At 37.4% G+C, this 25,003-nt stretch overlaps 1 protein-coding gene across 7 annotated transcripts in view; it reads right to left on the minus strand.

The window, feature by feature from the left end:
* ARHGEF12 (Rho guanine nucleotide exchange factor 12) overlaps positions 1–25,003 on the minus strand; it is a 188,955-nt gene that overhangs the window by 27,842 nt on the left and 136,110 nt on the right. For all 7 annotated transcript variants that reach the window (XM_043994775.1, XM_043994773.1, XM_043994778.1 and 4 more), the window contains 9 exons: positions 21,273–21,347; positions 11,223–11,315; positions 7,555–7,665; positions 7,090–7,188; positions 4,058–4,100; positions 3,411–3,516; positions 2,691–2,828; positions 2,140–2,172; positions 1,488–1,602 (listed from right to left, as the gene is read on the minus strand). In XM_043994775.1, coding sequence (XP_043850710.1) covers positions 1,488–1,602; positions 2,140–2,172; positions 2,691–2,828; positions 3,411–3,516; positions 4,058–4,100; positions 7,090–7,188; positions 7,555–7,665; positions 11,223–11,315; positions 21,273–21,347 — 813 coding nt within the window. The remainder of the gene's footprint in view (positions 1–1,487; positions 1,603–2,139; positions 2,173–2,690; positions 2,829–3,410; positions 3,517–4,057; positions 4,101–7,089; positions 7,189–7,554; positions 7,666–11,222; positions 11,316–21,272; positions 21,348–25,003) is intronic.

The following is a 25,003-nucleotide window of genomic DNA, read 5'->3' on the forward strand; positions in this document are numbered from 1 at the left end:
TATAGGGTCAGTCTCTCTTTTGTATGTGAAATTTCAGTGCTTTAGCAGTGCCTAGCACAGTGACAGGCAGTCAAAAAGCATCTATCAAGAGCTTACTATTTGCCATACACTGAGCTAAATGCTAGTAATACAAAGAAAAGTAAAAACACGGTCCTCATTCTCAGTGAGCTCACATTCTAAGCAGGGAGACAGTATGCAAACAACTGAGTACATATATGATATAAACAGCATAAATGGGAGGTCATTTATTCCATCCAAAGTTATACTCCAAATACATGCTCCTGATTTCAAAAGCACTAGACCAAAAAAATAATATATCTAATATCTAATATATATATATATATATATATATATATATATATATATATATATATATATATATATATATATATAGACATTAATTCAATCACTCTATCAACACTATTGGACAGACAACTCTAAGTACACGCCCTACTGATGGAAGGCTAGTATTTCTTAGAATCACAGAAATGGAGAGTTAGAAAATAACTCTGAGATTATTCCAATGAATTTTCTTTCACAGATGAAAAGATTGGATGAGTAGCCCATAGAGGTTAATTGTCTTCCCCTAGGTCACAGAGAGATAGGATTGGAATCCAGGTCTCCTAACTCCAAATCAATGTCCCTTCCTACTTCTCCTATGCTGCCTCTTTTAAAAAAAAAAAAAAAGACAACTTTACTGTGCGGAACATTACATGTTCCCCTGGTGAAAAACAAAATAAAACATGCATCTGGCCTTGGTGAGCACACAAAGTCTTTACTATCTAAGAGAGGATTCTATTTAAATTCATGATATTTATTCATACTGCTATCTGAGTCAACTTCTATTGAAGGCCAATAATTTAAATCAAACCACTTTTAAAGCTTTCAAGAGTACAATAATATGCAAATAATAGTGCAAAATACTATTAAAAATGGGCTGGGGGGGCAGCTAGGTGGTGCAGTGGATAAAGCACTGGCCCTGGATTTAGGAGGACCTGAGTTCAAATCTGGTCTTAGATACTTGACACTAGCTGTGTGACCCTGGGCAAGTCACTTAACCCCACATTGCCCTGAAAAAAAAAATGGGCTCTGAATCTAGAGGCTGGACAGAAAAATAGAAAATTAATCCATATGTTAAGAGTCAAATTGAACAATATTGCACAATCAAAGGTAAAATACCACATAGAACAGAAATATCTTAAAGGAAAGTTTCAGAAGACAGAAGGAAGCTTGACAACATATTAAATTTTAGGAAAAATGAATAAAGTAGGGCAGGGGAAGGATGAGCTGAATGGGGAAACATAAACTTGAGAGATTAAGCAAGGATACAGAAGACTAAATTTGCTGGAGAGTATTTTCACAGAGTATACAGCCAATGGAGGGGGAGAGGGGGATTATCAATAATATAAACACATAATGAGGAAAATTAAACCAACACAAATAAAAGATAGGGATCTGTGCAGAAATCCTCTTTATGCCACTTGTACCTTGATCTTTGGCAGAAATCCAATGCGACCTCGCTTATGCTCCAAATTCCGAGGCTCTTTTACTCTGACTCCCAAATGCTTCATGTACATAAGGATCACATACTGCATTGTTGAACTAAAAGAAAAAAGGTTAACTGTTACTTTTTTTTTTGGTAAACAGTATTTTATTTTTCTCAATTATATGTAAAAATAGTTTGCAAAGTTCATTTTGAGTTTCAAATTTTTTTTTTAATTTGTTTGGCTTTTTTTTTTGAGGCAATTGGGACCGAGTGACTTGCCCAAGGTCACACAGCTAGTAAGTGTCTGCAGCCAGATTTGAGACTGATGCTAAGGCCAGTAGTGCTCTATTCACTGTGCCACTTGGCTGCCCCTCAACTGTTACTTTTGATAAAGAAAGGTGAATAGGATAAAGTCATCAGTGACCTTTATAGACCTATGGGCAATATGCCTAAGGCAATAAATATAAATAATAATCTATAGCTCCAAAGAGAAAAAAAATTCCATTCATAAAGAGACTAGGAAGTCTCTTCGTAAATATATGCCACTAGAGGGAGACTGTTGTATTACTTATAAATCACAAAGAATGAATCACAAATTAGGATTAGGGAATTTTCTTAATACTCCATTGAAAATGTAGGAAACAATATATTACCTCTTGTCTTCTTCAACAGCCTGAGCTGTCATCCTACAAACAAGAAACAGTTTAGAAATAATAAATTAAAATTTGATAAGCTATCTTTTCATCACTTAACATTGATAACTTGTAATTCAAGATAGTAGATGCCAAAGTCATGGTACTAAATTCTTAGTACAAAGAATTTGGTGCCAGAGGCAGTCTAATCCATAGTAAGGCTAAAATCTTTTTACCTTTATTTGGTGTCCTATGAAATTAAAACCAAAATAGCTAAAAAATAGTTTATTTTTTAAAAAAGCTTTACTCATTTAACAAAAATTCTCAGAATATCGAAACAGAAAATCATTAACATTTCATGTGTGTGTGTGTGTGTGTGTGTGTGTGTGTGTGTGTGTGTGTGTGTGTGTGTGTATTGTCCATTAATCTGTAAAGAGGTGTATTCTCCACCCCTCCCTGCTTTCTTATGCTGATTCTTTCAGTCTGGTTTTATATATATATATATATATATATATATATATATATATATATATATAAAGAAAGTTCCATTTTCATAGACTCCTATTACTTACAACACTTCTTCAATTTTGGCAATGATCTGCTCTGCACATGCCCGTTCTTTGTCCAGGGTTACCCGGTCACGGTCTCGCTCTGCATCAAGTTTGGTCAGTTCACTTTCAGCTAAGGTTAGTCCCATACTACGTTTCTGCCTGGAAAGAGTGAAATGAATGCTATAGAAGAAAAATCTCCCTTTGGGGATGTTGGGACTGCATGTCCCTCTAGCTAACAGTTTCTGGCTCTGGGGAAAATGTATATAGTTGCATACTCTAAACTGATGTTGGGGGAATGCTGGGGAAAGAAACTTTAAACACAATCCCATATCAGAACACAGACTTAAAACCCCGAAGGGATACATTTCTTTCTTTCTTTTTTAAAGTGAGGCAATTAGGGTTAAGTGACTTGCACAGGGTCACACAGACAGTAAGTGTTAAGTGTCTGAGGCCGGATTTGAACTCAGGTCCTCCTGACTCCATGGCCGGTGCTCTATCCACTGTGCCACCTAGCTGCCCCAGGGATAAATTTCTCACTACAAAACACAGAGCTCTACAACTCTGCAAGCAACTGGAAGAATGGACCAAGGTATGTCAGGTCTACTCCACGCACAGAAGACCTAGATGTTCAAGATTGGTTTGAACCATGCTCCTAAAGTTAGGGTTAAGGGTTTTAAAGTCTAACTCTACCTAAAATAATCTCTAATGATGAAATTAATTACAATATACCAACATACAGACCTAAAGTCTTCCAAGTGCTTCTGAACTTCAGGATAGACTTTATCTTGCATAGTTTGGACATAATGTCGGTGCAAATCTTCAGGAATAAGTTCTGGCCTTCTCTTCTCTAAAGGAAAATAAGAAAGGAATTATTTGTAACATACACCAGTTGACAGAAAGATCAACATCACCTCTTATGTTAAATACAATCTAAAATTATTTATTAAAAACTTTATCTTTACCTCATAGCTTTTTGGCTATGGGTCTGAACCTTTGAAACAAATCTGGTGACTAGCTATTGTGTCTCTCCTTCAAGTTAAATAAACCCCACTTGACATGACCTTGTAAAGAAATTAGTTGGAAATCTCTCAAAAACAATAACCATAACAATAGCTTTTATATATTAATTCAAGGTTTACACAAATTATCTAATTTTGATCCTCACAACAACCCTGAAAGGTAGATGTTATTAGCATCTTCATTTTACAGATAAGGAAATTGATGCACAGAAAGGTTATATAACTTACCAAGGGTCACAAAGCCAATAAGTATCTGAGGTCAGATTTTAAATCAGGTCTTGCTGACTCCAGACCCAGCGCTATATCAACTACATCACCTAATTGCTCTATATGTCTTATTCTCTGAGAATTGTGGTGCCATGGACTTACCCAGGTCTAGAGATATTTCATCTGGAACAGAAACCTTCAAGTGCTTTTAAAAAGAAGGGGGGGGGGGAGACAAAAAAAAAAAGCTAAGAAACAGCATGGTATAGTTTTCAACGTGTGTGTGTGTACACATATATATACACAATGTCAGTGATATAGTCTAGATTTTATGTGCTCTTTAGTGCTTAGCATGGTAAAGATAACACTTGATCAATATTTACTGAATTATATACATACACACTGATCTATGCATATTGTAAATATTATATTACTTTCTTTGCAAGGCTGAAGAATAGCTTAAGTTCTAATACAGTTATCTATATATTGTTAAAATACCAAAAGAAAGGAATCTAGTCTGCTGGGGGACTGTCTATGGAGTATGTGAGGACAAGAGCTGTGGGATGTCTTCCACCAGTGGAGGGTCTGTCTGTACCACCTGAAAAAGTACCCATACTTATGAGATTGTAAGTCCACTTTAATGTTTACATCCTCATTGTCTATGTCCCTACTTATCCAAATCTGTTAGATTTAGACCATTTTTATATTTGACCCATCAAATATTTTCTTTTAGATAAAAACTCATTTTAGGGGGTTTTGAATCAGAGATGTTTTCTAGGTACTTATAACAAACATGTTTGGTTAGTTTGTCCTCCTAGCCATTTTGCTATGTAAATTCACAGAATTCATGCTATCCAGTTCTAATCATCAGAAAATTCATCATCTTCTGGATCCAATCCACACCTCACTGGTACCCTTAGTACCTTCTATCCTACTGATCTGAGGGCTAGACAGCAGAGCAAAGAGATTCTCCCAAAGCCACCATTTAAAGAGGACCCTCAAGCCCTTACTTGCACCCTTTTATCCCTCCTCCCCAATTCCCATCCCTTTGCTTTTTAGTTTCATTTTGTGTATTGTCTTCCCCCACCCCCATTAGATTGTAAGATCCCTTATAGCAGAGACTATCTTTAGACTATCTTTCTTTTTCATATTTATATCCCAAGCAGTTAGCCCAGTGTCTTTCACAGAATAAGCAGTTAATAAATGTTTTACTGAATAACTTAATTGATTATTCCAAAGTAAATTTCTGAAGTAAAAAAAAAATGAAGTAAAATTCACTAAGTTTACAGGTAGTACAATCAATTGATTGCTTATTTGGAGCAATATGGGTAAATTAATACAATTTATATATTATCAAGGTCCTCTCAGTTATCTGTTAGCATGTAGAGATGCACCTGAGTTCTCATAGCCTATGCCAGCAGGATTCAAGTCCTGGCAGTTTCTATGTAGTAGGAAAGGCTTTTGGTGTGGGTCCAGATGGCAAGCCATCTAAAAGCCAGATTAAGTTTAGACAGCTAATCAATCACTAGAAGGCTGGCTACTAGGTGAGGAATATTTTTGATGATAGCTAACCATGAAGACAGTCTATAAAGACAGAAGGAGAGTGATATACTTTGATCAACAAAAGTACTCACAGGAATGAAATCATGTTGAGTTTGAAGCACTAAAGTTTATATTATCATGTATTTTTAAAAACCTCATATGAGACTCATAATTTGTGGATACAAAATCAGAGATGCTTTTTCTAGATATCCACAGTGAACACTCTCTATACAGAATACACTCAGTCATTCTGCTATCTAAGTTTATAGCATTTTTCACTTGAGGAAGTATTGAAATAAATGTTGTATTTTTAGAGTCTTATCATCTCCTCTGCTTAAACTTTCTGCAATTATGTCTTATTGAATTAAAATAATGAAAGGGTTGTACCATAGGTGCTTTTAGCTACGCTTTATTTGGTATTCTCCCTCTGAGGATACTCAAGGATCTATAAAACCCTTGATTTATATATAATAACCACTTCAGTTAAAAACCTTCTAAAAAGGTCTGTATCTCTAAGATTGTGTAATAAATCACAAGAGTTGCAGCCTGTGGTTCTAGTAATTTTTAAAAAAGGGTAAGTGCAGAACATAGGAAGAGACTTCTAATATTTCAGCAAGAAATTTAATATGGAAGTTCTTAAAAACTGAGTTTCAAAGCTTTTATTTGACTGAATTAGTCAATATAACAAATCGCCATTTCTTAAAAATGTTTAAATGTGTTTATTTTAAATCTCCATTTATGTGTTAAATAAGCATTAAGACCCAATGGTAATAGTATGTATTATGTGAGATGGCTTTCTGGGGGAAGAAGGAGGAGAGTTTACTAGGGAAAAGTATGATGACATAAAGAACAGGGGGCATCAAAAAAAAAAAAAAAACCCTAATCAAAATTTTTTTTTAAAACCAACAGTGATGACTTATCCTGAGTTGCTACTATAAAATGAAAATGCATGAAGTCCAAATATACTTGGGAAATTTAAACACAACTCACTGTTAACAATTTTAACAAAAGTAGGATATTTTACTTAAGAAAAATGAGTAGTATTGATAATAGCAATATATATACAGGGTCTTACCAAATTTGCTAACATTTAGCCATAAAATAGTTTTGCTAACATTTAGCCATAAAATAGTTTAAAATGTTAATATTTTCTTATGGGAAAAATCCACCAGCTCATTATGAATGACTTTTTTTCCTATCATAATTTTGAAAAATATTTATTATGTGCCAAATTGTTGGCATCTCACTTAGAATGTAATTAGGCAGGTATTACAAGAACTGTGCACACATATACACACGTAAACATATAATACACACTCCAAAACATATACTTGTGTACACTTAAATATGTTTTAATTCAACAAACACCTGACTACACACTAACTTATAAGTGTAATCCACAACAGGAAGTGAGGCATCCCCTAACTGATATTGTTTCGTTTCTGTATTCCTTTTAGGCATGTATCATATCCTAATTTATATTATACATATGTACATATGTATGCCACTTCCTAACAGACTGTAAATTCTTTCAAGACAAAAACTTTTTTTTGCTTGTCTTTTTATCTCACACAATAATTAAGCATATGGCAAGTGCTTAATACATAGTTGGTAGACATTCAATTATAGATGAAAACATTAAATTGGCAACTCACTGCTGCTCGGTCTAGGAAGAACTGGTGAAATTCAAGGAAGATGCGCCGAGTCTCCTTGGAATTGGTCTGTTTATATAAGTCTGAATAAAGATAACAGAGCTGTAGTAGAGGAAAAAAGAACAAAAGAGAGAAAATGAGAGGTCATCACAAATTCAATCTGTTCATTTCCTCATAGAATAGTCATATGTCCTGATAAGTTATTTCAAGAAATATTATTACTAAGTCACCAAGAACTCTACATCGAAAGGAGTTTTGTGGTGATTTCTATCTGTCTTTACATTTGTCATTCTATGCCAGGTGAACAGGAATAGTCTGAACTTCATAGGCAAGAATTCTTACCCATTCCTCCATTCCCCGCCCCCGTGGCCCATTCTACCTATCCTTTAATGTGAACACCCGAACTTTAAGCTTTGAGAGGAATACGGTTCACTTATGAATAGAATGGGTCAAAGAGAGATGCGTCACCAATGTTGCTGGGTCGAACTGTGAAACCACATGGTGTAAGAACACAGCTAGGTGAGCAGGGCGGGATCTCAGCAGTTCAATACTTTGGAAGCAGCTGCATTGTCCATTAATCTGTAAAGAGGAATAGTAACATCGGGAGAATTATATACATGTGTGTGCACACAGAATGCTGTGTGACCTGCCTGGTCAGATCTCATTTTTTATTTTTTAACTGGATGGAAGGAAGAGAAAATTTAAGGCTATTAAAAATAATTATAAGAATTCATTAGCAAAGTAAACTATCGAGTTTTTGTCTCTGGAGATGAGTCAATATTTCAGGGTGGCCAGAATGGCTCTTTGATAGTAAAGGAATGAACTAGATTAAATGGCTTGGCTTTAACAATGTCGGGAGTCAAAAAAAATTATAAAAATCAATTTTACTCAAAGTGACAACATGGCACTTCTTCCTGTACTAAATAATAGTTGTCCTACAAAGGAGATAGAGTGCTGAGCCTGGAGTCTAGAAAAGTCATCATCCTGAGTTCAAATCTGGCCTCAGACACTTCCTGGATGTGTGACCCTGGGCAAGTCACTTAACCCCTTTTGCCTCAGTTTGTCATCTGAAAAATAAGCTGGAGAAAGAAATGGCAAACCACTTCAGTATCTTTGCCAAGAAAACCCCAAATGGGGTCACAAAGAGTTGGACACAACTGAAAAATGAATGAACAACAAAGTTATTATATACATTTTAACTCTGCAATGGATTTCTCTTCCTTTTGTACAGTCAATAAACACTTATGAAAGTGGTGTAATGAAAAGAGCACTGGACCTGGAGTCAGGAAGACCTAAGTTCAAAGCCAGTCTCAGATACTTAATAGTTGTATAACCTAGCAAGTTACTTAACCTCCCTCTCTGATTCTTCATCTGTAAAATGAAGACAGTAAGAGCACCTACTTCCCAGGGTTTTGTTTTGTTGGACAGAATGACAGAATATTTGTAAAATGCTTTGTAAATCTTAAAGAATAAATGCTAGAGATGGTGATGATGATGGTGCATTAGTGATACAAAGATAGAAGTGAATCAGTCCCTGCCTTCGAAAGCTTACATTCTATTGTGGGGAGATAACATATACATATATAATTATATTTAAAATATACATTAAATAAATACAAGGGAATAGAAAGAAATAGAGAGGCACTGGCAGCTAGGGGATTCATGAAAGGCCTCACACATAAAAGGTAACATCTGTACTATTTGGAAGAAAACTAAGGATTCTAAAAGGTGGATGTGAGGAGAGAAGGTATCCCAGATATGAAAGCCAGCCTGTGCAAAGGCACTGAGACAGGAGATGAAATGTCTTATATGAGAAACAGCAAGGAAAGTCTGGCTGCATCCCAGAATACAGAAAGAGGAACAATACACAGTAAGACTGGAAAGGTAGGTTAGAACCAAGTTAAGAAGGATTTTTTTTAAAGCCAGAGTTTGTGTCTGAGATAATGGGAAGACAATGGAGTTTACTGTGTAGGAGAATGGCATGGATCTGACCTGTGTTTTGGAAAATCCCTTTGACAGCTGTGTATGGAATGGGTTGAAGAGCAGAAGACACCAATTAGCAGGGTAACAGTAATGAGAGAGGTGCTGGAGGCTTGGATACACAAGAGATATTGTGGAGATAGAAACAGTAAAACCAGGCAACCAACTAGGTATGTGTGTGAAGTAAAGGAGCATGAAGCACTAAGGATCAGGATGAAGTTAAAACCTTGGGCAAGAGAAAAAATGATGATGCCCTCAACAGAAATGAGGAAGTTGAGAAGAAAAGGAGGTTTTGAGCAAAAGATTATCAACTCTATTTGGGGCGTGTTGAATTTGAGATGCCAAAGGAGAGTAAGTTCAGAGCAGAAATTACCAAAGCAGGGGGCCACTGCTTGACCACAAGGTGTGTGTGATCAACCTGTTGGAAAGCTGAAAGATGAGCTGTATCCCATCCCCCCATAGGCAACTGGTGGCTTATCTCCAGCACATTTACCCTACTTCTCTTTCAATATTCACCCCAACCCCACCCCCTCCCTCTACTGACCAACTTTGGTGAAAAACTCTCAGATACATTATAATCTCACCCATTCCCAAGCTCTCCACAGGCAAAGTTTCCTGTTCCTCACCCTCAACCCCACATCCTGGATAATGGCCTATGAATAAGTCCTCCCCAGCACTTTTCATTTTTTGGTGAGAAAGCCTGAGTGGTATGGGATGAGCAGGCATGGAGGGGTTGCAATTACATTACCTTAATCCCAAATCCCAACCTCTTGAGAACTTCCCTGTGTCTATCAGATACCACTAGCCTTTCAGTTTCTCAACTGTCTCATTACCCTTAATCAATTGAAATTGCTCTCTTCAAAGTAACCAGGAATCTAACTGCCAGATCTGGTGGCCTTTTTCATTCAGCCTTCTTAACCTCTCTGTGGCATCTGACACTTACTTATTCTCTCTCTGGGTTGTGCTGACACTTCTATTTCTTGGTTCTCTCTCAGTCTGAACATTCTTTTTCAGACTCCTTTACTGTATTATCATCTATATCATATCCCCAAACTTTGGATGTGCCCAAAGGCACTGACTATGGCTCTCTCTTCTCTTCATTTTGTATACTCTCTCACTTAAGAGACTTCATCAGCTCCCATGAGTTTAGAGCATTTCAATGAAGATTACTCCCAGATGTGTGTATATACACAAATGTGTGTATATGTACTTGGCATTATCCCTCATGCTGTTCTTCATCTCATACAACTAATCAGTTACTAAATTATGTTGCTTTTACCTCTGTGACATCTCTCATATCTGCCCCCTTTTATTTACACAGGCACCATACCAATTTAGGCCCTCATTGCTTAAACTATTGCAATAGCTTCCTAACTAGTCTGTCTGCCTCAAATCTCTCCATTCTCCAATACATCCTCCATGAAGTTGCCAAAATGTTTTTTCAAAGTACAGATCTGACAGTGTCACTCTCCTATATAACTAAAACTTCAGAAGCTCTTTACTGATTCTAGGACCAAACATTTCTTCATCTTATATTCTTCTTAATTTTTATTTCTGTGCAAGTTTCAGAATATATATAATTACTAATACAAAATTACCTGTATGTAATTTATAAAGAGGCAAATATAGAATAAATAGGCAAATATAGTAAATAAGCAAATAATAAATTAAAAACTTTGGAGACTACTAATTTAAAGAATGGAGAGTGAACTTATGTGTTTTTGTTAAAACTATCACTAAGTTTCTTTGCTATTCATTCTATGCATCACATAATTAAAATAATACTATCACCATAATTATACTATATCAACTCAAATTTGGGGGGATTTAAGTATGAGGAAATTGGTAAGGCAAGATAAAGACAAACTAAAGCTTTTTTTTTTAAAGGCTACTTGAAAGAAACAAATTCTAACAGTTAATTATTGAGTGCACTTAATGCCCAAAGTGACATGAGCTTTAACACCAGAACCTTTACTATTAGGGAAAAGTTTAAGGATAAAAACTGCAATTTACCCAAGAAACTGTCAGCTTGAAAATTTAACATCAAATCCAGGCAAATGCTGTTTCATGGCCCCAAGAAGGTATTAGTTTCTGCTAACAAATTGGACAATATCTTAAAAATTGATAAAGTTCCTGCTTTAGTAAAAAAACATCACCTGTTCATGTTCTGTGCCAAAGTCATCATCCTCTGCTCCAATGATCTGAGGTGCTGTTCGAATTAAGGGACTCCCAATGTTTGACTGAGAATCCTGGGAAAGAATCATATATAAAGAACCAGGTGTTAATATTTCAGAGAAGGCAAGTCAATAAGCATTTATTTAAAGTTTACTACATGAGCAGCTAGGTGGCACAGTGGATAAGGCGCTGACCCTGGATTCAGGAGGACCTGAGTTCAAGTCTGGCCTCAGACACTTGACACTTACTAGCTGTGTGGCCCTGGGCAAATCATTTAACTCTCATTGCCCTGCCAAAAACAAACAAAAAAAGTCTACTATGTGCCAGGTGCTATGCTGAGTGCTGGAGATAAAGAAAAAGGCATAAAACAGCGCCTGCTCTCAAAGAGCTCATAATCTAATGGTGGAGACAACACATACAAAAATATGTCCAGACAAGATGCATACAGAAGTAAATGGAAGTGAGGAGAGGGCACTAGAATTAGAGGAGAAATCTGGAAAGAGAAGTCAAGTCATTCTCAGGCCTAAAAGACTTGATTTACCTAATGTGAGAGAGAATTTTTTTTCATATAGAAGCCCTCAAATATTCCAAAACATATACCACCTTGGCAGGGGGGAAACACCCAGAAGACTCTTCTGTTTGCGACAGAATCCCCAAAAACCCTTCTTTGGAGATAGAGTCCTATGTTTTAATACACTCTTGGCTCTAAACCTTTCTTATTTTACACTATTAGTCAAGGGAACACAGAGGAAAAAGAATGGGAGGAATGGATAGAGCCAGGAGTGGGGGGAAAAGGAAGGGAGGAAATTGATTTTTATTGTGTTCCAATTATTTTCAAGGCCTTGTACTGTAGCACTGGACCACACTACTGGATGAAACCTAAGATTCTGTATTCTTATAATCCATTACTCCTTCAGGAAGCTCTCCTCACATCAGGAGGATAGAATTCATGATGGAAGTAACAGTACTTAAAACTAGAAGAGAGGACTTAGTCCAAATCCCTCATAAAGCGGTTGAGAAAACAGGTCCTGAGAGGTTATGAGGTTTTCTTAAAGCTGCAAATCTCATTAGCAAGAAGAGCTGGGTTTCAGCTGTCCTAATCCCAACTCTAGTCATCTTTCCACCACATGATAGTAAAAGGCATTGAAGTCATATTTTAATTCTTTCAAATGTTCTAAGCCTGCAAGTCTTTTTGTCTGTTTGTTTGTTTTTTGTTGAGGCAATTGGGGTTAAGTGACTTGCCCAGGGTCACACAGCTAGTAAGTGTCAAGTATGTGAGGCCGGATTTGAACTCAGGGCCTCCTGAATCCAGGGCCGGTGCTCTATCCCCTGCGCCACCTAGGTGCCCCAAGCCTACAAGTCTTAACCAATCAAGTAGCTAATTAATTACTTTTTGTGGTCCCAATTTGGTTGAGAAACTTTATTCAAACAAATTCTATCTTCACACTTTAGATTAACCCATGAATCTTATTATCAGACAACACTTTAAGAACTACTGTTTTAAAGTAATCAGAGGTGGTTTAAATAAAATATTTGTCATTATGGTCCAATGGGTACCTAAATGTGTTTTTTTATCCTTTTATAGACCTCTCATTTTAGGGGTACAGCATGTATAGTGAGGGGTCTAATATTCAGGGCAACAGATAGCTTGAAAAGAGGAAGAATAAGTGAGATTCTCATCTAGATTCATTGCTATTTGAGCAGTTGAAAATTTTGTGAATATTTACTTAATCATATGTCCACTTCAGCTGACAAAGTGTAAATACATAAGCTACAAAATCTAGGTATCCTGTAATCATTTGTCTCATTAATTGAATCACTGAGTTCTAGCATTGGTAAATGATCCATTCTGTAGTAACACTTTGATTTGAGGCTAATTAAGAAGCAGAATATTAGAAAGTCTGAGTGCCCTCTTCAAAGTAACTAATGATCTCTTAGTTGCTAAATCCAATGGCCTTTTCTCGATCCTCATTCTCCTTGAATTCTCTGCTGCCTTTGAAACTGTTGATCTCTAGCTCCTCTTTGATAGTCTCTTCTTTGTAAGTTTTTGGGACACTCTCCTGATTTCCTTCCTACCTACCTGACCACACCTCCTTCTCCTTTGCTGGATCCTCTTCAAGAGCACACCCTATAACCTTAGGTATTTCTCGAGGTTCTTTCCTGGGTCCTCTTCCCTTCTCCCTCTACTTCTTCACTTGGCAATCTCATCAACTCCCATATATTTAATTACCATTTCTATGGTAACTAAATCTACCTTTCCTGCCTCAATCTCTCTCCTGACTTCCAATCTGACATCTCCAAATATCTTTCAGTGGACGTCCAGAGACATCTTAAACTCACCATGTCCAAAAAGAACTCCTACCTTCCCTATTACTGTAGATGGCAACACTGTTCTCCTAATTTCTCAACTCAGGAGCCATCCTGGGTTCCTCACTATTTCTCATCCCCTACATTCAAGCTGTTGCCAAGGCCTGTTGATTTCACCTTTGCAAGATCTCTCCAATATGCCCCCTTCTCTCCTCTTACACTGCTACTGCTTTGGTGCAGGACACTATCACCTCCATAATACTGGACGACTGCAATAGCCTGCTGGTGGGTCTGCCTACTTCGAGTTGCTCCCAACCCGGATAATTTTCTTAAAATGCAGGTCTGATCATGTCACTTCTACTCAATAAACTACAGAGGCTCCCTTTCGCCTCCAGGAGCATATACAAAATCCTCTATTTGGTATTCATAGCCTTGCCCCCTCCTACCTTTGCAGTCTTCTTCATCTTACTCATCAGCACATACTCATTGATCCAGTGACACTGGTCTCCGGACTGTTCCACAAACAAGATGCCCTGTTTCTCTGTTGCAGGCATTCTCTCTGTTTGTCCCTCATGCCTGGAATCCTGCCCCTTCTCTGCTCTGCCTACCGACCTCCATGACATCCTTTAAGTCCCAACTAAAATTCTATCTTTTACTGGAAGCCTTCCCCAATCCCTCTGAATTTAAATTACTTCCCTCCATTAATTATTTTCTATTTATCCTACACAGAGCTTGTTTTGTATTTATTTGCATGTTGTCTCCCCCACTGGATTGTAAACTCCTTGAGGGCAGAAACTATAGTTTGTTCCTCCCCCCCTTTTTTGCATTCCTAGTGCTCATTAGCACAGTGCCTGGCACATAGTAGGCACTTACTGATTTCTTATTTATTGACTGCTTCACTGGTAGCCCTGCAAAAAAGGAGAAAGTGATCAAGGGCTTACCACCCCCTGTGGCAAATTTATGGAAGAATATGGATAAGAGTCACATAGGATGGAAACTAATGACTGAGTTATAAAACATATTGCTGGAGGAAACTCCCAAATCAATGATGTCACAGATCCATCAGAGTATCTAAGTTAAAATCAATATAAAGAAAATACCATGAGCATAAACAATGAGAATTGGAGGTGCAAGAAAACCAAAAAGACTGACAACTTAGAAAAATGACATGACTAAAAATAAAACAAATAAAAACAAAGTTCTGCACTCAGAATTTAAAAAATAATCACCCAAGTATGAGATTGGAGGTAGGGAGAGGAAGGTGACAGTTAGAAGTGAAATTTTATGAAAAAGACAAAAGAGTTTGTAGTGGGTTACAAGATCATTAAATCAACAATATGATGTGAGAGTGAAAAAGAGTTATACAATATTACGGTGAATTAATAGAAGCATTGTGTCCAGAAGAAGGATACTGCTATTTTTATTACAGCCTACCCAATCAGATCATATCTTGAGAACTATGTCTAGTTCAAGGCACCATAGGTCAAGAGGAAGGGAGACAAGCTTGTGAAGAGTCTGATGCCATATAAGGAACTAGGGATAAAGAACTATAGGCATGTGGGGCAGCTAGGTAGCGCAGTGGATAGAGCACCGGCCCTGGAGTCAGGAGTACCTGAGTTCAAATCCGGCCTCAGACACTTAACACTTACTAGCTGTGTAACCCTGGGCAAGTCACTTAACTCCAATTGCCTCACTTAAAAAAAAAAAAATCCTCAAAGAACTATAGGCATGGTGTCAAGAATAAAAGAAGAGAATCATACCATATGAGGACTGATTGAAAGAAATGGAGATGTTTATCCTGGATAAGAGAAGAATTGGTAGGGAAGGGAAGGGGAACAGAGAGAGACAGTGGATATGGACCCTCAAGTACCTTAAGGCTTGTCAAGAGGAAAAAAGATCTGCCTTTACCTGCCTGGTCCTAGAAAACAGATAATGAACCAAAATCGATAAATTACAGCAATGCATATTTGGTTTAGAAAAGGAAGAGATTCCTAACTCTTAGAAGTCTAAAAACGGAACAGAGATAGGGTAGTCCTATGCGTCCGAGATCCTGAAACAGGCTGGATGACTATTTGTCATGGATACTCTAGAGCAGGGCTTCTTAAACTTTTTCCACTCATGACCCCTTTTTGCTCAAGAAATTTTTACGTGACCCCAGGTATATAGGTATATAAAACAGGTATACATAACCTTTTTCTGTTGCAACTCCCACATTCAGTATGTGACCCCATATGGGGTCATGACCCACAGTATAAGAAAATAGGCTCTAGAGGAGATTCATGCTTTCAGGAAGGAGTTGGACTAGATGACTTCTTTGGTCCTTTTGCAACTTCGAGATTCTTTAACGCCATGGCTTCTGGCCATACTCTCCTCTTTCCTATCTGTTCAACCCCTTAGTGAAATAATTCAAAGCTTTGCCATCCCTAATATTTGAGCCCTTATCCCTTTATCCTATCACTGATAGCAAGGTATACCTTGCTAAACCCCAATCTTGGATCAATCCCACCATTCACTGTCTTCAGTCCTATTCATATGGCGCTGAATAGAGCTGGAGGAAACACACACACACACACACACACACACACACACACACACACACACACACACACTCTCCCTCTGTCTCCAGTTCTGACTGGGTCCATTATAAAATTGTTAATCTCAACCGGGCCCTAACTTCAGCAAAGCAATCCTTTTATAATTCCCTCAGCTACTCATTAGAGTAGCTATTCAAAACCTTTTCATCCTTCCTCAAAGTATCCCCTTCCCTCATGCCTCATACTTCACCGAAAAAATTAAGATCGTTTGCTGAGAGTTCTCTCTTCCACCCTCTTTCTTATTTCATATCACTCATATGGCTCCCCTCACAGCCTCTTCACCCCATTTCACATGAAGAGGTGTCCATTCTCCTAGCCAAAGCAAACCCCTCTACAAGTCATCCCATCCCATCTTCTCCTACAGATTGCCCTCTCTATCATCCTTATTCTCCCACTACCTACTGATCACTTCCCTGTTGCCTACGAAGTACACCTATTACTTCCTTTATCCTTTAAAAAACAAACCAAAAACCCTTATGTATGCATCCCCTTTAGCTATCACCTCTTTCCCCTTTCATAGCTAAACTCTTTTAAAAAACCACCTACAATCAATGTCTCCGCTTCTTCTCTTGCTCCTCTAAAACCTTTGTAGTCTGGCACCCAATCTCATCATCCAACTGAAACTGTTCTCCAAAGTGACCAATGATAACTTAACTACCGAGTCTTTTCTCAGTCCTCATCCTTAACCATTCTACAAGCTTTAACACTGTCAATCACCTACCTCTCCTGAACATTCTCTCCTCTTCAGGAGTTTCACAACACTGCTTTCTCCTGGTTCTTCTCCTATCTTTCTGATCACACTTTTTCAGTCTCCTCCACCGAATTTTTATCCAAGTCATGTCCAGGCACTATGAATATCTCCCAAGGTTCCATCCTGGGCCCTCCTCTCTTGTTCTTCTATACTATCTCACTTGCTGATCTCATCAGTTCCTCTATTAGGATCTCCAGCAGCCCTAAGCTCCAGTCTTCCATTACCAACTGCCTCTGAGACATCTCAAACTGGATATACCACAGACATGAACTGCAATTATTATCTTTCACCAAAATCTCTCTACTCTTTCAGATTTCCTTACTATTCACAACTTACTACTACCATTCTCCCAGTGACCCTGGTCTGCAACCATGGCATATTCTCTGACTCTCAGACTTACTCCACATACTGAAGCTGTTGCCGAGTCTTCTTGTTTCTATCTTCACATCTTGATTATTTCCCCTTCACTCCACTCACATAGCTACCACCCTGGTGGAGGCTCTCACTGCTTCCTGCAGACTACTGCAATGGCTTGCTTCAGTGCAAGAAACTCCCTACCTCAAGTCTCTCCCAAAACAAAACCTAGCCTCTGCTCAACTATCAAAATGATCTTCCTAAAGAACAAGTCTATGTCATCCTCCATTCAATAAATTCTAGTGCCTCTATTATTTCCAGGATCAAATAGATTTTATCCTATTTTTGACTTTTTATGTACTTCACAAACTAGCCCCTTCCTACTTTTTCAGTCTTCTTACACTTCACTCTCTTCCATATATTCTACAATCCATCCACACTGGCCTGTTTCCACCCACACCTCACTTCCCAACTGATTGGCTTTTCCTCATGCCTTGCATGGGCTCCTTCCTCATTTCTACCTCCCAGCTTCCTTCAAGATTTGACTCAAATTGCATCTTTTACAAGGAGTTTCTTCCTTCCCCTCTCTCCTTAACACCTCTCCTGCTAGTACCTTTCCTTTGAAGTTATCTCCCATTTACTCTGTGTGTGTGTGTGTGTGTGTGTGTGTGTGTGTGTACATGCAGATCTGTGCATATATATACATGTGTGGTGTGTACATAATTATTGATATTTTGTCTTCCTCATTAGAATATGAGCTCCTTAAAGGTATTTTTTTTTTTTTGCCTATGTATGCCCAGTGCTTGAGCATGCATGTAATAAATACTTATTTGTTAAGGACAGATAATTAGAACGACAGTGTGCTGAACTGGACCTTGAGAGACAAGTAGACATTGATTCGGGCAGAGGAAACAACATATTCAAAGATGTGGAACAGGGAAGACTGAAAATAAGTTCAAGGAATATCAATGGGATTAGATATGCTCCGTGGATAGTAGATTTAGGGATTTTTCCATAGCATTATCTACAGTTCCATTTAAGTCATCTAGTTAAATCTTCCTTTTATAGATGAGGAAACAGAGGAACTGGCAACTTGCCCAAGGTCACACAGTTAGATGGCAGGGCTGAATTCAAACCTAGATCCTCTGATGTCAAATTCACAGCTCTTCCCACTGTACCATAAATAGAAGATAAGGCTGGGAATGTATGGTGGAAACAGCCTTAGTAGGGCTCTCAAATGTTAAGCTGAGGCTATTTTGTAGGGAATGGGGGACTATTTCTTTATGATCCTAAATACCATTTGGTTGCACTCAGTGTTAGCTGGTAAATTTTTAACAACAGACTCCCCCACCAATAAGTACACAACTAACTTTTAAGTTTAATTTGTATCACCATGAGTCTGTTAAGTCTAGACACAATCAGAATGGGGAACTTATTAAATATTTCTGAGCAGAGGAGCAACATGACTTAATGCAACATTTATTAAGCATCTACTAAGTTTAGGGCATTAATAATAACATTAATTCCATGTGTCAAGGAAGATGAAATTCCTAGAAGGCAGACATGAATGAAAGGGGCACATTGTAGACATGGAGGGACAGCTTGTGTGAATGCAAAAGACAATATATTTAAAAACACAGAGTATGTGAAGGGGAATAATGTGAAATAAAGTTGGGAAAGTCGATTGTAATTATATAGCAGAAGGCCAATTAAGATAATGTTAAGCTACTTTATTTTTTCCCTCTTATAAGCAATAGGAAATGCCTGAAAGTCTTTGAATAGGAAGTTGTGTTGTCAAACATGAGCCTTAGGACAATTTTTCTGGTAAAAGATAGATTAAAGAAGGGAAAGAAAGTCTATTGGCATGAAGACTGGGAGGTTATAATCATTCAGGCTAAAAGTGGTAAGAATTTGAAATGAGGTAGTGGCAATATAATGTGGAAAGTAAAATTTCAAAATGATGATTTAAGGAAGATAATTTGTTTATTTTTTCAAGTATTCATTAACCCATGATTTTCATACATGGATTCTGGAAATAACAATGTAATATAAAGTGATTTCACTTACACTACTTTATATTCATATTCTTTAGTTTCTGTTTCCATTTTCAACTGGGAAAAACACAAATTAATAAGGTATATTTCTTGCCCTCAAAGAAGTGGGTTGTTGTTGGGTATTTGGGGTTTTTTTTTGGGGGGGAGATATAGAATTATACCCACAGAGTGGTGGTGAAGTGGTAAGAGCATGAATTGGGGTGTTCTGTAGTGGGAAGGGTAAAAAAAGGATAGATGTAAGAGATGAGGGAATAGGAATTGACTAATGATCTGATGGTAGAGAAGAAGTAAAAAAGATTTTGAGTCTAAGTGACTAAGAAAATGATGAGTGGCATTACTGATAGAAGTCAAGAAAAGAAATGTTTCTGGTGGTATATGGGGGTGCTGGAGGGGTGAATGGATAATTATTTCAGATTCATATATTATGAGTTTCAGGTATTGATAATATAAGCCAGTCAAAACATGTAGCAGTCAGTTAAAACATGGGACTAAAATAGTGAAGAGAGGTCAGGACCAAAGACATAAATCTAGGTGTCATCTGCACAGCGATTGTAACTGAAGCTTGTAATGGAATTTATTAATTTGATCATTGACAATGCTATGCTAAGGTTTAGTAAAAATGCAGCAATTCAAACAGTTAAAGAAGAGAATCCAGCTTTCCAGACCAGAGTCCAGAATCCAGTTTTCCAGACCAGAATCCAGCTTCCTCCTGATGACATCTTACCACTTCAAGAAAACAAGAGAACTCAGAGAGTTTATATGAACTGTTTTGTTTTGTTAGTTTTTACTATCTCCTTCTGTTATTATATACCATCTGTAACATGCACTCTCTGCAGAGGCCCTCCCTTTGCAAGACTAATGTCAAAGCATTGGTTCATGAGGACGAAAAACCGCCCCTCTGGACAAAACTTTCCTCTCTTCCTTTTCTATATTGTTGTTCATATATTATTAGTTAGGAATAGTTATTATATTGTTATTTTTTGCTGTTCTGTCAAGGAAACATTTCGTTTCTTGAGGAAGCAAAGAGGGGAATGTGGTAAAAAAGTGAAAGTTTTTAAGTCGGTTAGCAATAACAGAAAGACGCCAGTTTTTGAAGGACCACCCTTTCGGGGAGGAGACCATGACGAACGGCCGTGCACTCCACCTCCATCCGCTAGGCACTCCACTTCCGGGGTGCGAGCTTAAAAGGCAAGGAGAGAACGGAAGTGATGTCTTTTGTTGTCTCTTTTCGCTCTCCTTGTCCACTGACTGGTGCTGCACACAGAGACACTGACTGAGGTTCTACTCAGCCCAGTTCGCCGTAACAGCACGTGCTTGATGTGCTCTCAGCTTCAGAGGTTGGCCTTGGGTTTTTGGTGAGTTTTATACGGAATATAGACTAAGCTTAGATTTAAGACTATTTAAGACTATTTCTCTAATCATCATCACCTTGTAATTTCCAAACAATAAAAGCTCTAACTAGAGATCAGAGGCTTCTTTAACTTACTGATCTGGGAGATAAATAAGGGAAAGGTTAAAGGGGAGGTTAATGCTCTAGTATCCAATTTTAAATCTCACAAGCTCCACAAGTGGATACAAATATGGATAATTGAGAGGTGGATGTGATTTGTTATTTCTCTATGTATAATGTAACAGCATGCACTAATCCCTCCTAAAACATCAATTTTTGCCTCTAATATTTCAAAAGGAATTCAGTTGAAAGAATAGAAATTGGTATGCAGTTTTGGTAACTTCCTTGATTTTACTGTTGATGAAAGGAATAGTCCTCCTACTGCTGGTCATTTAACATTTTCATACACTATTCTTGGTTATAACTCTTTATTTCAAAACACTAATCAAATCTAACTTTAATAATCAAAATATTTAAAAATCTTTATTTGAATGTTTTACATAAATCCCAGAGTTTATTTCATGTAAACATAGAAAAACATTAACAGAAAAGCACTAATACAGCATGGGCTACATACTTACATTATCTGGCATCACCTCACTTTTCTCTGGGCTTTCTTCTACATAAATCCTTTCCTTCAAGCCACCTCTGGGACTCTACCACCACCACCACCACAAAAAAAAAAAAATCAATGAGTTTCAGTAACTTCACAAAAAAAAAAGGAATCAGGAAAAAATTCTGTCATAACCAAAGTAAATCTTCTACCTGTTTCAAAATTACTGAACAACTATAAAGGAAAAAAGGAAAACACATGGTAAAATATGTGCAGAAACAACCAATATAGATGTGGGCATGAGGACTAAAGCTGTAGAACATGAGAAATATAAAGGATGTGGTACCAGCAAGACAATTTGAGAGAGTATCAGGAGATTTCAGCAGCAGTGAAAGCTTTTTGTATTTCTTTCACTTTCTAAACTAATTTCAATATGGAGGAAATATTAATCTTCCATACAATAAAGTATAAAACTAACCTGTTTACTTGCTGAAATTTAAATGTCTCACCGAAACTTCAAATTTACCTATTCAGGAGTCTTATCAACACCTTTCCAAAAGTTGCCCAAATTTCATTTGCATAGTATTCAAAAGTCTTGGATGATTCCCCCCCCTCAAAGATGCTTATTGCACAATATTCCTTATGAAATGGCATTTATACTGTTCCTCAGAGATTAAGTACATAACCCATCAAGGACTCACAGGAGCCCACAAACAAATACAGAAACACAAAATGCTCAAATCACTCATTAGTGCCCTCCCAAGAAGGAAACTGAATTGAGGGTTGTTGTCAGGCCAACTTTTCATCTTTCCAGTAAACCCTTCTTTCTTGAAGAGCACTGGAGAATTCTTAATAAAGCTTCCTAAAACACCTCTAAGTGTATACTTAATGACTTCTAGCCAAAATACTATATCTAAATCAATGTTTTTGGATGGGAAAGAATTGTTTGAAAGGAAAAAAAACTTACTTGATACCAAGTCTCTTTAAAGAAGATTAATATTGTAGGCCTACTAATTATTAAAAGCTATCTTTTTTTTAAGGCCATCTATCAACACATAGCTTTAATCCTACTCTACTGCTTGGAGGTCAATATAGGTCAAATATCATTAGAAATGTCATAGCAAAATCTCATTTTAATGAATCCATGAAATAAATCACATTATTTTCAAGCTGAGTCACTATGAGAATGGCAATACCATAGTAGTAATGTGTAGAGAAATGAGCACTAGATGGAAAATCTGCAAGTTCAGTTTTAGTCCAGCATTTTCCATTAAATAGACTATGGACATGTCACTTAATCTCTTTAAGTCCCAATTTTCTCATGTATAAAATAACAAGAGGATGCTATAAGATCCCTAATATCCTTTCTAGGTTTAAATACTATATAATTAAAAAACATAAGTCCTGGGGGCAGCTACGTGGCACAGTGGATAAAGCACCAGCCCTGGATTCAGGAGTACCTGAGTTCAAATCCAACTCAGACACTTGACACTTACTAGCTGTGTGACCCTGAGCAAGTCACTTAACCCCCATTGCTCCACCAAAAAAAAGAAAAAGAAACCCATAATTCCTTAAGATAAAATGAATTAACATATGAAAAGTGCTCTACACAGAGAAGAGGAAAGAAGGTGATATCATTCATACAACTTCAGGCCCTATCTTCCCCACACTCCATGATATTTTGTATATTTTTTTGCTCAGGGAGATAAAGCATTTTGATTTTCCATTTGTTTGGGGGTAGGGGCAGGAAGGTGAAGTAGGAGGTTAGGTGGTCAGAATGTCTGACAAGAGGAAGAATCTTGTTGTGATGGTGGTCATGACGTCTTATCCTACTCTTCCTCGCTCCATTTGGGATTTTCTTGGCAAAATGATGGATGGAGTGGTTTGCCATTTCCTTTTTCAGCTCATTTTATAGATGAGGAAATTAAGACAAACAGGGTTAAATGACTTGCCTAGGGTCACACAGTTAGCGCCTAAGGCCAGATTTGAACTCGGAAAGATAAGTCTTACTGATTCTCAGCCCAGGGCTCTATCCACTGTACCACCTAGCTTCTGGGGAGGAAGAATAAGAAAAGATAAAAAGTTATCTTTCTTCATTCCTTTTGAACATGAATTAATGAGTATGAAATGCTACAAAAACTGCAAAGTATTAAATAGAGTGCTATACTTGGGAGTCCAGAAAATCCATATTCAAATTTCACCTCTGATACTTAACCTTTGTGACTCTAAGTAATTTAGGGGCAGCTAGGTGGCGCAGTGGATAGAGCACCGGCCCTGGAGTCAGGAGTACCTGAGTTCAAATCCGGCCTCAGACACTTAACACTTACTAGCTGTGTGACCCTGGGCAAGTCACTTAATCCCAATTGCCTCACCAAAAAAAAAAGAAAGAAAGTAATTTAATCTTTTAGCCTCACTTTCCTCATTTGTAAAATACGAGGGTTGGACTGAATGGCTTCTAAGGCCAATTCCAGTTCTAAATTGGTAACCTATGATCCATATTTCTCTCTCTCTCTCTCTTTGGACAGGGATGAGAAAAGGGATAGAATGCTAAATAAAGTAACTATTGAGAAATACTGCTAAAATGAATTAACAGTTGTAAATAAACAAGCATGTACTACTACAACTGGACATGAAAATAATTTCGTCATATAGGATAACTCATTAAAGTGATTATTACTAGTCTAGCAATTGATCTGTAATCTTCTCAGTTGTCAAAACTGAAATGTCCTCAAAGGATAGGCTGAATGACTGGTTAATTACTTTCATCTATTCCTTTAAAGAGAATGTAGTTTTGACCAATCCAACGAGATTATAAAACTTTAATAAACTCTTCTTATATACTGACAGAAGAACGAGATTTAAGATTCAACTTATGGCTTTTTTATAATCTAGTAAATATTTGTGTGTAGTTGACAACTGAGAGATTAATGAAAAAACATCTATTGATAATCATAACCTAATAACTGAAGTCTATCTAGTAAGGCTGGTACTTTTCCTCTCAGCAATGGCAGTCTGCCCTATGATTCAGGACTGAGTCACTCAGACCACAAATGGAATATTAACATGCTTTTAAAGATATCAGCAAAAGACCCCCTGGTTCAGTAAGAAAGCAATAACATCACTGACCTCTCTATACAGTAAAACAATGCTTACTGGGAAATTCCACCTCCTTGAAAGAAACCACATTAGTTGTTGAGGAAACCTGGGGAAAAAGTGAGCTCCAAAACTGGAAGTCACAATACAATATTGCATTTAACATTTTCACTTATAATATTGCTCTGTTAGAAGATAATGGTGGTGGGGGCGGCTATGTGGCACAGTGGATAAAGCACTGGCCCTGGATTCAGGAGTTCCTGAGTTCAAATCCGGTCTCAGACACTTGACATTTACTGACTTGTGACCCTGGGCAAGTCACTTAACCCCCATTGCCCCACCAAAACAAAAACAAAAACAAAACAAAAAAGGTAATGGTGGTGTTCATAAGAAAGAAATGCTATAAATAATAAGATTAGAGTGTGAAAAAGGACCGAGCTCTGAGCTAGGAAACCTGGAATCATAGGATTATAGATTTAGAGATGGAAGGGACCTTAGTGGTCATGTAGTTCAATGCTTACATTTTACAGATGAGGAACTGATGCAGGCCCATAAAGGTAAAATAACTTGCTATAGTTCACTTTCAGAGCTAAGTGGGAAAACCAGATCCTCTGTCTCTAAAACTAAAGTTTTCTGATAACCTTGGCAAGTCACTTAGCTATTATA

The sequence above is a fragment of the Dromiciops gliroides genome, chromosome 3, assembly GCF_019393635.1.
Source record: "Dromiciops gliroides isolate mDroGli1 chromosome 3, mDroGli1.pri, whole genome shotgun sequence".
NCBI classification, from domain to species: Eukaryota; Metazoa; Chordata; class Mammalia; order Microbiotheria; family Microbiotheriidae; genus Dromiciops; species Dromiciops gliroides.